We start from the raw sequence: 14,127 nt of genomic DNA, 5'->3' as shown, positions 1-14,127 counted from the left end.
GAAACAACGCCAAAATGAGGTAATAGGAGTAATAAAAAAAATTAGTATCCTTTCTAAATAAATAAATTATAATTAAAAATGCAAAACAACTATAAAAATAATTAAATAAGAACCCACGATATCTACAAGTTAGTCATAAATTATGATTGTTAAATATAAGGCATTTAAACTCACAAAACCCTGTAAACTAGCAACGTGCCATGTTTTTTTTTTTTTGTGTTTTTTTTTTTTTTCATTTTTGTTTTTCTATCAGCTGAAATCGCTCTAGCATTTGCTCTACGCGCGCGCAGGAGATGAAACACGAGGGGGGGACCTGACAGACGTTGCTACAGCCCCACGCGGGAAGTGTCTGTCCCGCCGGTAGGCGGGGGCTTGAGGGATTTCTTCAGGAAAAAAAAATCTGGTGCTTTTTCTTCACCGTTGAAAAAACTGTGCTTGTTCATTAGGCGTAAAGAGTTAAGAATACTTGCACGGAGGCTGGAAACATTTGCAGAAGAGGAGCTTGAGTCCCGCCACGGGTAGGGGGCGAGGGCTGGGCCAGGGGCCCAGCTGGAGGAGGAGCCCAGGCTCCGCCCCCGCCGCGCCAGGTGGCCTGGGTTTGTGGGTTTCAAAGATTGGCGACCCGCTGCGGCCAGGGCTGCAATGCGGCAGGAGGCCCAACTGGAATCCTGGGGCAGCTCTCGCCCCAGAAGGCACTCATGCGTCTCAGTCAAGAAGGGGTCGAAGGACGACAGGGGGCTGAAGCCAAAGCCTGCCTCTTCTCTAGTCTTCCCAGGCTCCCGGACGTCGAGGGAAGGGAAGCACAGACCCCTCTCCTCTCTTCTCACCCTGCCTGGCTGCCTGCTGAGGAAGCCGGTGGCTGGGAGGTGCCCACCTGCAAGGTAGGAGGGCCCCAGAGAGATGGGCATGGGGGGCTCCAGGATCTACCCACAAAGTCAGAGCTGACCTCTCCCCTCTGGGTGACCTTCACCCCACTCACTGGCTAACGTTAGCCTGGGGCACTCAGGGAGCCTGCAGAGAACTGGAGGGAGGAGGGGACCCATCCCACTCTCAGCCTATGATACAGGCATTAGTGCCTTCGGGGAAGGTTGTTGTCAACAGCTTGGTGGGCACAGAGCTCTCCCACCTTGAAAAATGTGTTGATGTTAGGGAGGATCAGAGAATGTGATTGTTGGAAGGAAATTTAGCAAGCATCCAATCCAACCTCTTTGTGTGCAGCTGAGGAAACTGAGGCCCAGAGAGAAGGAGGCAGGTTCTAGAGCTGCCCACTTTGTCGGTCAAGAGCCAAGACGGAAGCCAGACACCAGCTCCCATTCCCTCCGGCCTCCCCACCAGCCCACCACCTGCTGGCCTTGCAAGCCAGCCTGGGAGAGAACAAAGGACTGAGACTAAGTGGGGAGTGACCTTTCCTGGACCACCCTGCCTACCTCTGGGTCAAAGCAGGGTAAGGAGAGTTCCCAACTTCCTGGGGCTGCTAGTAACTAGCTCTCTCCAAAATCCTGACAAGTACTTTCCCACTCATGGGCTCTCCAGCCGTTGGCCCAGGAGACACTGTTCACACACTGCAACCACTGAATGGGACAGTATAATGCTCGTGCCATTAACCTCGGATCAGACTAGCCACCCTTTGCGCACTATTGCCTTAGCTCCTCAACTGGACTGTAAGCTCCTGGAGGCCAGGGATGTCGTCTCCCTGGCTGTTGTCTCCTCCAGAACCTGCACTGGCAGGTACTCGGTACGGATGGTCTTGGGCTGAGTGAGATCCTTGAGTAACCCTCCTTCCAGAAGCCATGACCCCCACTCTCTGCCTGCAGGTGTCCAGAGCAGCCATCCCTCCACCTGACAGCTCCACATGTGCTAGAAGGTTCTACCTCAAGCCAAAATCTGCCTCCCCATCATTTTTACCCATTGGTCCTGGTTTTACCCTTTATAAGCAAAAATGCAGACTCAAATTTTCTTAACCTTATGGAATTTCTTCATATATGTGATAAGTATCCTTTTCCCCTTAGTCTTCTCTTACTGATATAAAGGCATTGAGGCTGGGGCAAGGGGTGAGGGGAGGCTTTGAGGGCAGTGCAAATGCGAGAGAGAAGGAGTGAGCAGGAGAGGCAAAGGAAGAGAGCAGAATTCTAGCTGAGCTGGTGTTTTCCACAGATGGACAAAGAAAGTTGGGTTGGGGTTGGAATTTGGTGGACTTTCACATCTCCATTCTCTTGTCCTCCCATCTCTCTGCTCCCTTTGAGATTCAGAAAAATTATGGAGTGGTTCAGAAAAACACACTGTATGGTGTCACTTGGAACTTCCAGGTCTTGTCTCCCACCACCCCCATCCCTAAACCCCAAGGAGGTTCCCAGGAGAGAGCACAGAATGCGTTGGGCAGAGAGTGTTAATCCTCACAGCATCTAGGTGAGGTAGAAGAGGTGGAAATGGGGGTGCACTGTTGTTTCTCCCCACTGTAAGGAGAAGGAAACTGAGGCACAGAGAAAGAAAGGGACTTGCCCAAGGTTATCAAAGAGTCAGAGAAAGAGCCAGAGGCTAGGAACACAGGGCCTCCCAAACCCAGCCAAGGTGGTCTCTGGGCCAGGGCCATCTCTGAGGGACTTCATCAGGATCTGAGACATTCCAAAGGAAGCTCAAGGTCCTCCTCGAGGTCCACGGTGTTTGACCTCAGCCCTTGCGTGCTAGCTGAGAGCACTTTGGCCAAGACCAGGTGTCCATCACCTATGCTACTTTATCTTTAGCATCTGGTTAATTTTTTGCATTAGAGAGGCAGTGGCCAAATTGCCTCTTTGTGACAGGGCATAAGCACAGCCAAAAGGAAGAAGCTGGCGTGAGCAGGGGTATCCTGGCTCCGAGGAACCTGGGGCAGCTCTGGCTGAAAGCTGACGCCTCCTGGTTCAGTGTGGAACTGGGGGGAGGGGGCGATGGTTGGAGCTAAGTAGATGGGCTCTGGAAGTGGGGAGCCCTCCTTCAATACAGACCTCTCCCCTTCGCCTACGCAAATGCTGCCTTCCCAACCCCGGCTGAGCCCCTCAGAGGCCCATCTAAGTCCCCATCTGCTCCTTTTCCAGTCCTCCTCTTTCCTGGACGCCCCTCCACGCTCCATGCACTGTAAACATGAGAAAAACAAAAGCCAAGAGAAAACAGAAACAAAACGAGAACCCCTCCCGCCTCCCAACCTGGTGAAAGAAAATCATCCTTTTTCACCGTAAACAGGACTTGGCTTTTTTCTTCACCTTTGATTCCTTTTTCCTTTCCTCTCGTAAAGACGGGAAGATTCGGGCTGTCGTTGGTTGGTTCAGTCAGGCACCAAAACAAGAAACTCAATGAGAACTATTTGGTGCGGATTCGGTAACAGCGACATGTCCACCACAGATGACTAGAGCACCACACACGACATTTTTCTTAAGCTAACATGCTCTGGCTGCCATCCACAGAATTAGCTAGAGACCCCTACATGGTTTCTACGTGGTCAAGAGGTATATATACAATCCTTCAAAGGACAGGATTGAGGGGCCGGGCTATCAGCTAGGACCTGCAGGATCACATCTAGATTCTCAGCAGCATGGGCCCCCCCTTCCCACCCCTGCTCCGGGCACTGCCAGCTCCCTCCCTCCCGCAAAGCAGGTGGATGGACATGGACGGACGGAGGGGGCAGTCACCACTCTGGACAGGTGGGCCTCCCCCACCCCCTCCTTTCCTCAGACACGGATACCACCAACTCCTCTTTCCACAAAATGTGCTTGCAGGCTTTTCCTCTACATCAAATGGCTCAGAAGGCAAAGTTTGGCTGCAAGGGCTATGGCCGTGGGGGGACCTGGTGAAGGAAAATGGGGTGTCCACTGGCTAATTCCTCCCTCAGCTGTCAGCTCCCAGTTGTGTCTCAATGTCCACTCGGCAGATGGGGCATTTCTTGCTCATGGCGAGCCACTGGTCCACACACAGTTGGTGAAAGAGATGCATACAGGGTAGGCGCCTGGAAGAGAGGAGGGTAAGTCGGAGGAATGGTCAAGGAGAAGGGCCCCGGGCTGTGCCAGGAGCCAAGGGACACTGACTCTACTCGGGGAATGAGGAGACTCACACCCAGGACCACTGGGGGCCTGGCCAAAGAAGGTTTTGGGGGCTCTGCCACAGAGTAAGGCCGTGGCTAGGATGGGAATTCATGACAGGAGGGAAAGCCCCAAGGCCCTCCTCCTCCTGGCCCTCCAGATCAACCTGAAATGAAGCCAGGACTTTGTGTGAGATCCATTCAGGCCAACTGTCTCTCTGTTCTCCTAGCTTTGTGTCTGGGAGTCCACACCATGGGCACCACACATCTAGAACATTCCACACCCCACCTTCCTAGGACAACCACAGAGCACACTGTGCACACTTGGCACGTTCACACACGTGCACAGGCAAACAAGCACCCCTGACACACGGTGCAGGACTGATCACCAATCCCCATGAAGGAAGAGGGGGGACTCAAAAGGCGGGGCTCCTACCTCACATCTTCTCCATCTTCCAGCAGAGACAGACAGATCGTGCATTTCTCATCTGTGTCTGACTCCTCCCCCTCTTCCTTCTTGCCCTTGCCATCCTGGGGTCTTCGCTGTGTGAAGCAGAGGAAGAGCACCGACTCACCTGGAGGCCCCTGTCTTTCATCCACAGCTGCCCCCTCCCTTTCAGCCTCCTTTCCCTGTGAGTCAGTCACTTTTTTTTTTTTGCGGTACACGGACCTCTCACTGTTGTGGCCTCTCCCGTTGCGGAGCACAGGCTCCGGACGCGCAGGCTCAGCAGCCATGGCTCACGGGCCCAGCCGCTCCGTGGCATGTGGGATCTTCCCGGACCGGGGCACGAACCCGCATCCCCTGCATCGGCAGGCGGACTCTCAACCACTGCGCCACCAGGGAAGCCTGAGTCAGTCACTTTTTAAGTTCTGAAGTAACACCCAGACTTCTGTGCGCTTCCCAGACCCTTCTCCCCGCCTCCTCCCCATGCCCCCTCCTTGCTTCAGGATACAGAGTGCAGGAGTGGAGCAGCGGAAGAGGCCAAGCAGTTTTTGTTGTTCCAGGCAACTTATGTCCCAGGTCTAAACTTTATACTGTCCTAGAGGCATAGAGTTTAGAAAGGAATTGAGTACCTAATGAACCAATCTTTGGAAAACTATGGCTTGTGCATAAACAGCTTCCTCTTTTCTAGTCCCCTCATGCTGTCCACTCCTCCTTACATCCTTTCCAACCTATATCCTTGCCTCCAGACTTCTCCCTCCACTTTCAGGTTCAGCATGCTTCATCTATCCATCCATCCATCCTTCCATCCATTCACTCTTTTTTCTCTTCCTCCCTCCCTCCCTCCCTCCCTTCCTTCCTTCCTTCCTTCCTCTCTTTCTCTCAACTAATGTCTATTCACTTTTTCTTTCATTACTAGACGAAGGCAGATTTCCTCAACTGGGCATGACCTCCTATAATTTTTACCACACTTATTCTATGTTGTTTGATCTCTCTGCCTGTCCAGAAATTTCCTTTAAAATGGGCACTAGTTCCACTGTACACCGGAAACTAACACAACATTGTAAATCAACTATACTTCAATTTTTTAAAAAAGGTATTAAGTTTTTAAAAAGGTAAGCACTAGTTCTAATATCATGTTAGACATCATGCAAGCACTCAGTTTATACTTGTTGACTTTAATTGTCCTGTTTTAAATTCTTTGCTAATTATTTGAAGATAGTTAACTACTATGTAGAAAGTTCCAAGCTCTTGGATGGTGTGGACCACGGCTCACCCTTCTTTAGATACTGCCGCACACTTGGTCAAGTACAAGGCACATCACTGGTGCTTAAAAAAATATTCTGGGGAGGAAGGAATCTAATCAGTGAATGGAATCGGCCCACTTTCTTGTTCCCATCTCCATGCTATGCAGTGAAACATTCTGATAATACCCACGGGAAGAAAACTAAACCTTTTCCCCCCTCTCCAGGGATAAGCAGACTTAAAGGTCATCTTGCCAAGAGAAATCTGAAGAGTCACAAGATAAAGATCACCCAGAGAGTGACTATGACCTTCGGGCCAGGCCTAAATGCCAGGTCTCCCCAGTCTGGTCCCTGGTCCTCAGCTCCGGAGTCTGAAGTAGTCTGGGGAATTGTGTAACCTTATTAGAACATACAAGAAAATCTATACCTTCTGCTCTCAGCCTCCCTGTGCCCTATACACCCTACTGCAATAAGTTTACCCTTAACCAGAAAGTCAGAATTACATCCGTAGTCCCATATAATTGTCATGGGTTTGGAGTATGAATGGAGTCGTGATGACCTGCCTGCCTAAGAACCCAGCTGTGTTTGCTGGTGGAGTGACCTTCTTTTAGTTGGCCTTTTGAGAAAAGGGAATTCCATAAAAAATACCATTGAGACTATTTTCTATTGTTTTTTCCCATCATTATTCAGGATTTCCTTTTTATAGTTAACAATTTTAACTTAATAGTCCTACCTTGTTTTACTATAGCTAATCTATATTTCTTTAAACTATATTGTCTCTTTTCAAATCTTATCCTATTTCTTCCTTTGTATTTTTAATCTTTTAGGTCTTCCAGTTTTTGTCTTCTCTTTTCATTATCTATGTAACTTTTATTTTAACTGTAAGTTTCTTCAGCATTTTTAATTTAATATGTATTTTAAAGGTTCCCACACAGAACCTTATGTGGGAACTGCCCCTTTTGCCCTTACCTTCTCATTTTCATTAACATTCTGTTTTCACTTTGATGATATTGACATTAATTTTGTATGTAATTTTCATATCTTTTCCTAATTCTTGTTTTTTTATATTTTCTTTTTGACTATATTTTTATTTATTCTTATCATATCATTGCTATTTTAAAATATCCTTTTTTGTTTTGTATTATTTTACTCTCAGTTTAAATTTTTTAATTTTTTTATATTTTGGGGGATCTTAAATGCTATCATTTTGCATTTTTAATTCTTCTTATTCCTGTTTTTATAATATTTTATTCCCCTAGGTCTCCTTTTATTCCCATAATTTTTTTAGCTCAACTCTTTATGTCATTGGTTCAGTCCATTTTCCCTTTTCATTCTTAGCATTAGTTCTTTTCCTTATCTCCTCTCGGCCTGTTGAAGTAATGACAGCTGAAGTGTGCATCTCTGGCAGGAGTGAGCCCACCCTGGTCAGGAAGGTAGAATTTGTTCCCGGGCTCCTGAACGTACCTCACTCCCTTCCACATCCTTCTCCAGAAGCTTCAAGCTCTCCCTCCAGAGAATGATCATTTTCTCCATGCAGATGACACATTTAATTACTGAAATACTGTTGTTTCCTCTATTAACATACTATCCATGACTGACACATAATAGATGTGTCAGTAAATGTTGATTGGAATCACTGATGGGTAAATCCAGTGCCTCCATGAGGAGCATAGACCAAGGTTCATGGTCTTTGACATTGACACCATGGGTACCTGGGCAAGCCTAGAATCAAGGTGAGAGCAGCTCCCTACTTCTGAACAGTCACCAGGTACTGGGCACCATGCTAAGCTGTGTATACGCACTGTCCCACTGAATCCCCAGAGTCCCCCTATGGCAGCTACTAACATATCTTTCCCATTTTGCATGAAAAAGGGCAAGGGAAGGGCCAGAAAAGCCAAGTAAGCTGTCCGGAGTTACACAGCTATAAGTGGTGGTTAGGGACTGAGTGTTTGTCCCCCTCCCCCCAAATTCATATGTTGAAGCCCTAACCACCCCTCCCCCAAATTCACATGTTGAAGCCCTAACCACCCCTCCCAATGTGATGGAGATGGGGTCTCTGGGGGTAATTAGGTCTAGGTGAGGTCATGAAGGTAGGTCCCCCATGATGGGATTGGTGCCCTTATAAGAAGGGAAAAAGACACCAGAGCTTCCTCTCTGCCATGTGAGGACACAGCAAGAAGTCAGCCGTCTGCCAGCCTGGAAGAGAGCCCTCACTAAGAACCAAATCTGCCAGTGCCTTGGTCTTGGACTCCCCAGCCTCCAAAACTGTCAGAAATAAATGTCTGTTGTTTAAGCCACCAAGTAGAAGGCATTTTGTTATAGCAGCCCAAAGACAGTAGTAAAACTGAAATTCAAAACTGGCCCTGTCTGTTTCCAACACCTAGTGCTCACAGCCACTGCAGCCTGTGGCCTTCTGAGGGGGTGAAGATGGGCTCTGGCTTGACCACCATGAGCATTTTCCTGCTCCAAGTTTCTCAGTGCTTCTCAAGCTTTTAATTCCTAAATTTTAAAAAGTATTGGGCTTCCCTGGTGGCGCAGTGGTTGAGAGTCCGCCTGCCAATGCAGGGGACACGGGTTCGTGCCCCGGTCCGGGAAGATCCCACATGCCGCGGAGCGGCTGGGCCCGTGAGCCATGGCCGCTGAGCCTGCGCGTCCGGAGCCTGTGCTCCGCAACGGGAGAGGCCACAACAGTGAGAGGCCCGCGTACCGCAAAAAAAAAAAAAAAAAGTATTTATTTACCTGTTTTCATGGCAGACTTTATTTCATAGAGCAGTGTTAGTTTATTTGAAGACTCAGCAGAAAATACAGTGTGTTCCCTCCCTTCCCCTCTCAAAACTCACAGTTTGCCCTATTAATATCTTGCACTAGTGTGGTACATTTGTTACAACTGATGCACCAAGAGTGATACATCATTATTAATAAATTCCATTAATTGACATTAGCGTTCTAAGGGTTTAACAAATGCATAATGTCATGTCATGTCCACCATTACAGTAGCATAAAAAATAGTTTCACTGCCCTAAAAGTCCCCTATCATCCACCTATTCATTTGCCTATCCCTCTCCTAAAGCCCCTGGCAACAATGGATCTTTTTACTGTCTACTCTTACCTTTTCTAGAATGCTGTGTATTTGGAATCATACAGTATGCAGCCTTTTCAAGTCAGCTTCTTTCACTTACTAATATGCATATTTTCTGCATCACATCTATTCATGGCTTAATAGCTTATTTTTTTAAATCATAGAATAATATTCCATTGTATGGATCTACCAAAGTTTACTTACCCATTTACTTATTGAAAGACAGATTGGTTACTTCCAAATTTCTTATTTGAATTTTTTTTTTAAATTTAACTCCAATTCCTGGACTCCAGTCCTACTCCAGAGTCTTCCTGGAGAGTCTTCCTCCACAGGCTTAGGGTAGAGCCTGTGAATCTGTGGCTTTAAAAGCACCCCACGCAAACCTGATGCTCACCGAGGACCGGAAACCTACGCTCTGAAGCCTTAGCCGCCTGTTTGTCCACATGTGAGACTGGACTTGGAATCTTTTCTAAGGTAAATCTTAGCCTGCAGTGCAGGTGCTCCCTCGGCCCTCCTCATTCAGATACAAACATTCATCTCTCTGTACACCCACTCACGAGTCCACATGCACACACACATACCCAGCTCCCTTCCTGGTCACACCTGGCAGAAGCGAGGGAGAAGACCCTGGGAAGGTAGCAGAGCTTCAGAGCATCTAGCCAGAGCAAAAGCTTCTAGAGTTCAGACTGTGCCCCTTGGTGGAAAGCTGGGCCAGGGTCAACTATATCGTACCCACCCCAACCCCAACTATGCAGGCTGACCTGCTGGTTGGCTCACCTTCTTGTACTTGTGGGGGAAGGTGAACCTCTCAATGGTGTTCTGTACAGCTCCCCGAGTCACATTTCCTAACCTGTCCTCGAGCTGCAGCAGCTCCTACAAAGAGAGAACATGTGGATGTGTGCATTCTGCACGTGCAAACACACGCAGGCACTCATGATAAGGAGGAGGGGCACTGAGAGACCTGCAGAGCATTCACGTCGATGGGAAGAATTGTCGAGTGCTCAAAGACTGCGAGATCTCTACTCACTCTCTTTTTCTCTCTCCTACTCTCAACCCTGAGGCTACGCCTACCACCCATGCCCTCCCCACCCGCAGGGGAGGGAGAGGGGGCAGTGGCATCTCCACCAAGCCAGAGGGAGCCAGGCTGACTGGAGGGTCCCCAGACAGAGGGGCGGGGCGTACCTCATAGCTGTCCCGCACAGCGGATGTGTGTCTGCTGGCATTCAGTCCCTGGAGAGCAAGGAAGTGAAGCTGAGGGTAAGGGTAGTTTCGGATTTCATGGACGACCTGTTGGGGAGAAAACGCCTCAGACAGGATTCCAGGCTCCAAGAGCCCAGATTCTGACTCCCCCTCCCGTAGCCAATCAGCGCACCCCTGAGATGCTGCGGTGTTCGGAAGCGCTATCTTTCCTCCTCCTGTGTCCCCCTGTCCTCATCAAGAACCAAGCCTGGGCTGAACCAGCCCCAGAAAGAATAACAAAATCAGTAAAGTAACAACTAACCTGACTGGGCATTTATTTCATGGCAGGCACTGTTAAGCCCTTCAAACGATTAATTGAATCATCTCACCTGACCTGTAACCTGGGTGCAATTACTATTCCCATTTTGCTGATAGGGTAAGTGAGACACAAGCGGATGAAGTAAGTGACAGAACCATGGTTTCAAACCCAGGCAGTCGGATGGCAAAGTTCACTCCCTTCCCCTCTGCTCTGTACTGCCCAGAACAGGGTGGGGCAAGTGAGGGCACAAAATTTAAGGAGGTACCGAATGACTCAGTAACCAAGATAAATAATACTTTAATGTAGTATTTTAAAATCAAAATTAATGCAAAGAATCCATAATGAACAAACTATCAAAATTTTAAATCAGAACAGGATCTGATCCTTTCCTTGCACGGCCCTGCCTCACTCACCTCACCCTGACCCTCACCCTGTCTCCAGCTGTGAGTCAGAGCTCCTCGGCTCACTCCTGCACGATCCTGGACTTAATCTTTCTATGCCTCAGTTTGCCAATCTGTAAAACAGGGATAAAACCTTTCGTGTGGTGTTTTTGCGAGGCTAGTGATTAGAACGGTGCCTGGTATGCAAGTGCTCAATAACCACTTTTATTCTTAGGAGATGGTGCTTCATAAGGCGAACCTTGGAACTTCCGAGCTGACAAGGCTTCTGGGATTATTCATCCAAGCCTCTCATTTTACACACGAGGAGACTGAGGTGCCGAGTGGTTAAAGGGCAAAGGCAAGGGCTGGAAGGGCCGAATTATGCTCTAGGGCAGCAGCATGAAGAAGCTGTCTGGAAATAAGGTTTTCAATCGGCCTTTCGCTGCTTTAGTGGACTATCTTCACCTTCATTCCACACAGCTCAGGATGCCAGGTATGCAAAGGCCCCAAACCCCACCACAGTCGCCACACCCTGCAGCGCTGAAGACCGGCCCTCTGCACAAGGCAGCACCAGATCAGCAGGCAGCCCCAGGGGCCACTTCTGGGGTCTCCTGTGTTCCCCACACCAGGCATCTTCATCCCATTTCACGGATAAGTAAAACCAAAGCCCCGGGAGAAGCTGACCCAATAAATTAACTAAATGAGGTCACATGGGGTCCAGGGACTACGCTGCTTGCTCTTAGCCCTGAGCCTTTGGGCCCCTTGCCCCACCCCCAGTGCCCCACCTCCTTTCAGCAGTGCTGGCTTCTGGTCCAGCAGCTTTGCTTTCTTTCCCTTTCAAGCCCAGTTGGGAATAGGAGCTGGGAGGGGAGGGGAGCGGCTGACCTGCCTGTGCTCAGGACACAGCCGGGCAGGACACGAGGGAGCCACAGGCCTCAGCCCACCATTGGCACCAACAGGCAGCAAGGGAGTCAGTTTCCTGGCAGAGCCTCTCACTCACCATCTGCGTGGAGGAGGAGTTTCGGGGAAAGTGGTGCATTCGAGGAGTCGCTAGGTAATGCTGATAATGCTGAGGCATGGGCCGCACCTGGAACTGAGCGGGACTCAAGCCGGTGTCCACACTGAGATCCCTGCAGGGACACAGCCACGGTGAAGCACAGGTGATCCGGCCATCGGGTTGCAGAAGGGACCTCAGACATCAAGCCCGTCGAGTAGAATCAGAGTCACAAAGTGCCGGAGCTGCAAGGGGTTCAGTCTCGCCCAGCCCCGCCCCTCTCTTTACCGCGAAGGGGAACGATACTCGGAGAAGCCCCGCCCCTCTCTTTACGGCGAAGGGAGCCGAGACTCGGAGAAGGAAGGGCTCTGCTAGATCGAAGGGGCCGGTATAGTCTGGGCCTCATACTACTTGAGACTAGTGCACCAAAGCCCGTCCCTGAGAGAAATGCTGAAAGAGGAATCCAAATAAGCCGGTCACGGATACAGAGCAAAGGAAAGACAGCTCCAGATAGAGTGGAGGGGGGCAGAGGCCATACTTTAACCACTTTGAGAAAATAATAGGAGAGGGACCTGCAGCTGTGAGGCAGGAACGCTCTCCTGGACCACTGCCCCTGCTCCTCACCATACAGGAAACTCATTTCACTTAAAAATCAATCAACTGGGCTTCCCTGGTGGTGCAGCGGTTGAGAGTCCGCCTGCCGATGCAGGGGACACGGGTTCGTGCCCCGGTCTTAAAAATCAATCAACTGAAAAGAGTCCAGTGTTCCTTGGAAAATGGCTAAGTTCTGGTCTGAGACAGAAAAAAAAAAACTGTGCACCATGAGATTGAAACATCTTGTCATAACTAAAAGCAAGGAAGTTATCAAGGTCAAGTCAAAAGGATTCGGGAACCATCCTGGAGAGGCTCCCACTGGCAGAATTTGGGCATTTTGTATCAATGAGTGTAACCGCAATAGACTGAAATACATCAAATAGGTTCAAATCCATGAGAATGAAATGATGCTAAAGAAAACTGATCGCCTTTGAAAGATGCTAGGGAACCAATGCTTCATTTTGAAAACTAATAAATAAAGGGGAAGGGACTTCCCTGGTGGCGCAGTGGTTGAGAGTCCGCCTGCCGATGCAGGGGACACGGGTTCGTGCCCCGGTCTGGGAGGATGCTGTGGAGCGGCTGGGCCCGTGAGCCATGGCCGCTGAGCCTGTGCGTCCGGAGCCTGTGCTCCGCAAAGGGAGAGGCAACAATAGTGAGAGGCCCGCGCACCGCAAAAAAAATAATAAAAAATAAAGGGGAAGAACCAAACATTTATCCTGCCTTTCCTCTGTTAACTGTACTTCAGGGCAACCAAATCAAGGATGAAGGAAAATTGCTCTTTATGAAAGTTTTCTAGCTAATAAATGAATAAGGAATGATTGAATTATTTGTCACCTTCTTTCATCCCCTAAAGAAATAAAGGATCTGGGCAAAGATTATCAATTGCTACTAACATCACACAGGAGAGTCAACCAGCTATCTGCTGGAAGAACACAGCACCTCATATGAAGTGTTTTTTGCCAGAAAATGCAAGTTGAAGCTGAATCTGCTCAAGTCGCAACCTGGGTGCCAGTGTATAGTGAGTTTAGCAAACCAAGGGGCGTCTGAGGTGACACCTCCAGAGCATAACCAGCAAAATCCAGATGAGGGGAAACTACAGGAAAAAAAGCCTGATTCAACAAATACTTTTTGTGTGTGTGTGTGTGTGTGTGTGTTACGCGGGCCTCTCACTGTTGCTGCCTCTCCCGTTGCTCCGGACGCGCAGGCTCAGCAGCCATGGCTCACGGGCCCAGCTGCTCTGCGGCAAGTGGGATCTTCCCAGACCGGGGCACGAACCCGTGTCCCCTGCATCGGCAGGCAGACTCTCAACCACTGCGCCACCAGGGAAGCCCTACCTTTTTTTTTAATATGAGGAGCATTAAAGGAATTTCTGCTTCCAGCTGTGATGTCTATACAGTATGACATATATATATATATTCCTACATTTCCTCTATATATTAGCCCACATCCCTGGAACAACTCCTGATGAGTCTGTCACTTGGGACATGAGGTAACTCTTGGAGCCAGTTGGAAGCAAACTTAGAAATTCTCTTAGTCCAGTCCCTCACTTTCACAGGCCCAGCAGAGGCCTGAAGAAGGCCAGTGCCTTATCCATGGCCCCAGGCTAGCCAGTTAGGGGCTCCAGGGTTTCCGATCCTCACCTGGGCTCACCCCATGACCTGCCTCGGGGAAAGGAGTTCCCTGGGGCACCTCACGTGGCAGAAACTCTGACTCTTAGCACCTGCCTAGCAGTCCCAGGGAATCCAACAGATTCAAAGTAGCAGAGAGATGTTCAGGGAATTCTACCAAAAGCAAAGTCCCAAGGAACTGGGAACAGAATCCCTCCAATTCTAGGAATGCTGAGTGGAG

General features: G+C 49.2%; 1 protein-coding gene across 2 annotated transcripts in view; it reads right to left on the bottom strand.

Moving 5' to 3' along the window:
- Positions 1-3,231: 3,231 nt before the first annotated feature.
- Positions 3,232-14,127, bottom strand: part of ARK2C (arkadia (RNF111) C-terminal like ring finger ubiquitin ligase 2C) — a 102,700-nt gene continuing 91,804 nt past the window's right edge. The window contains exons 4-8 of one of the 2 annotated variants that reach the window (XM_024734715.1): positions 11,692-11,821; positions 9,996-10,100; positions 9,591-9,686; positions 4,485-4,591; positions 3,232-3,976 (exon numbers count right to left, since the gene is read on the bottom strand). In XM_024734715.1, the coding sequence (XP_024590483.1) occupies positions 3,859-3,976; positions 4,485-4,591; positions 9,591-9,686; positions 9,996-10,100; positions 11,692-11,821 (556 nt within the window). In that variant the 3' untranslated portion in view covers positions 3,232-3,858. Of the gene's footprint in view, positions 3,977-4,484; positions 4,592-9,590; positions 9,687-9,995; positions 10,101-11,691; positions 11,882-14,127 lie in introns of both variants that reach the window. The other variant, XM_024734714.1, reaches the window with a different exon arrangement.

Source organism: Neophocaena asiaeorientalis, unplaced genomic scaffold (assembly GCF_003031525.2).
Source record: "Neophocaena asiaeorientalis asiaeorientalis breed wild unplaced genomic scaffold, Neophocaena_asiaeorientalis_V1.1 scaffold322, whole genome shotgun sequence".
NCBI classification, from domain to species: domain Eukaryota; kingdom Metazoa; phylum Chordata; class Mammalia; order Artiodactyla; family Phocoenidae; genus Neophocaena; species Neophocaena asiaeorientalis.
This window is presented reverse-complemented; position numbering and strand designations above follow the sequence as displayed.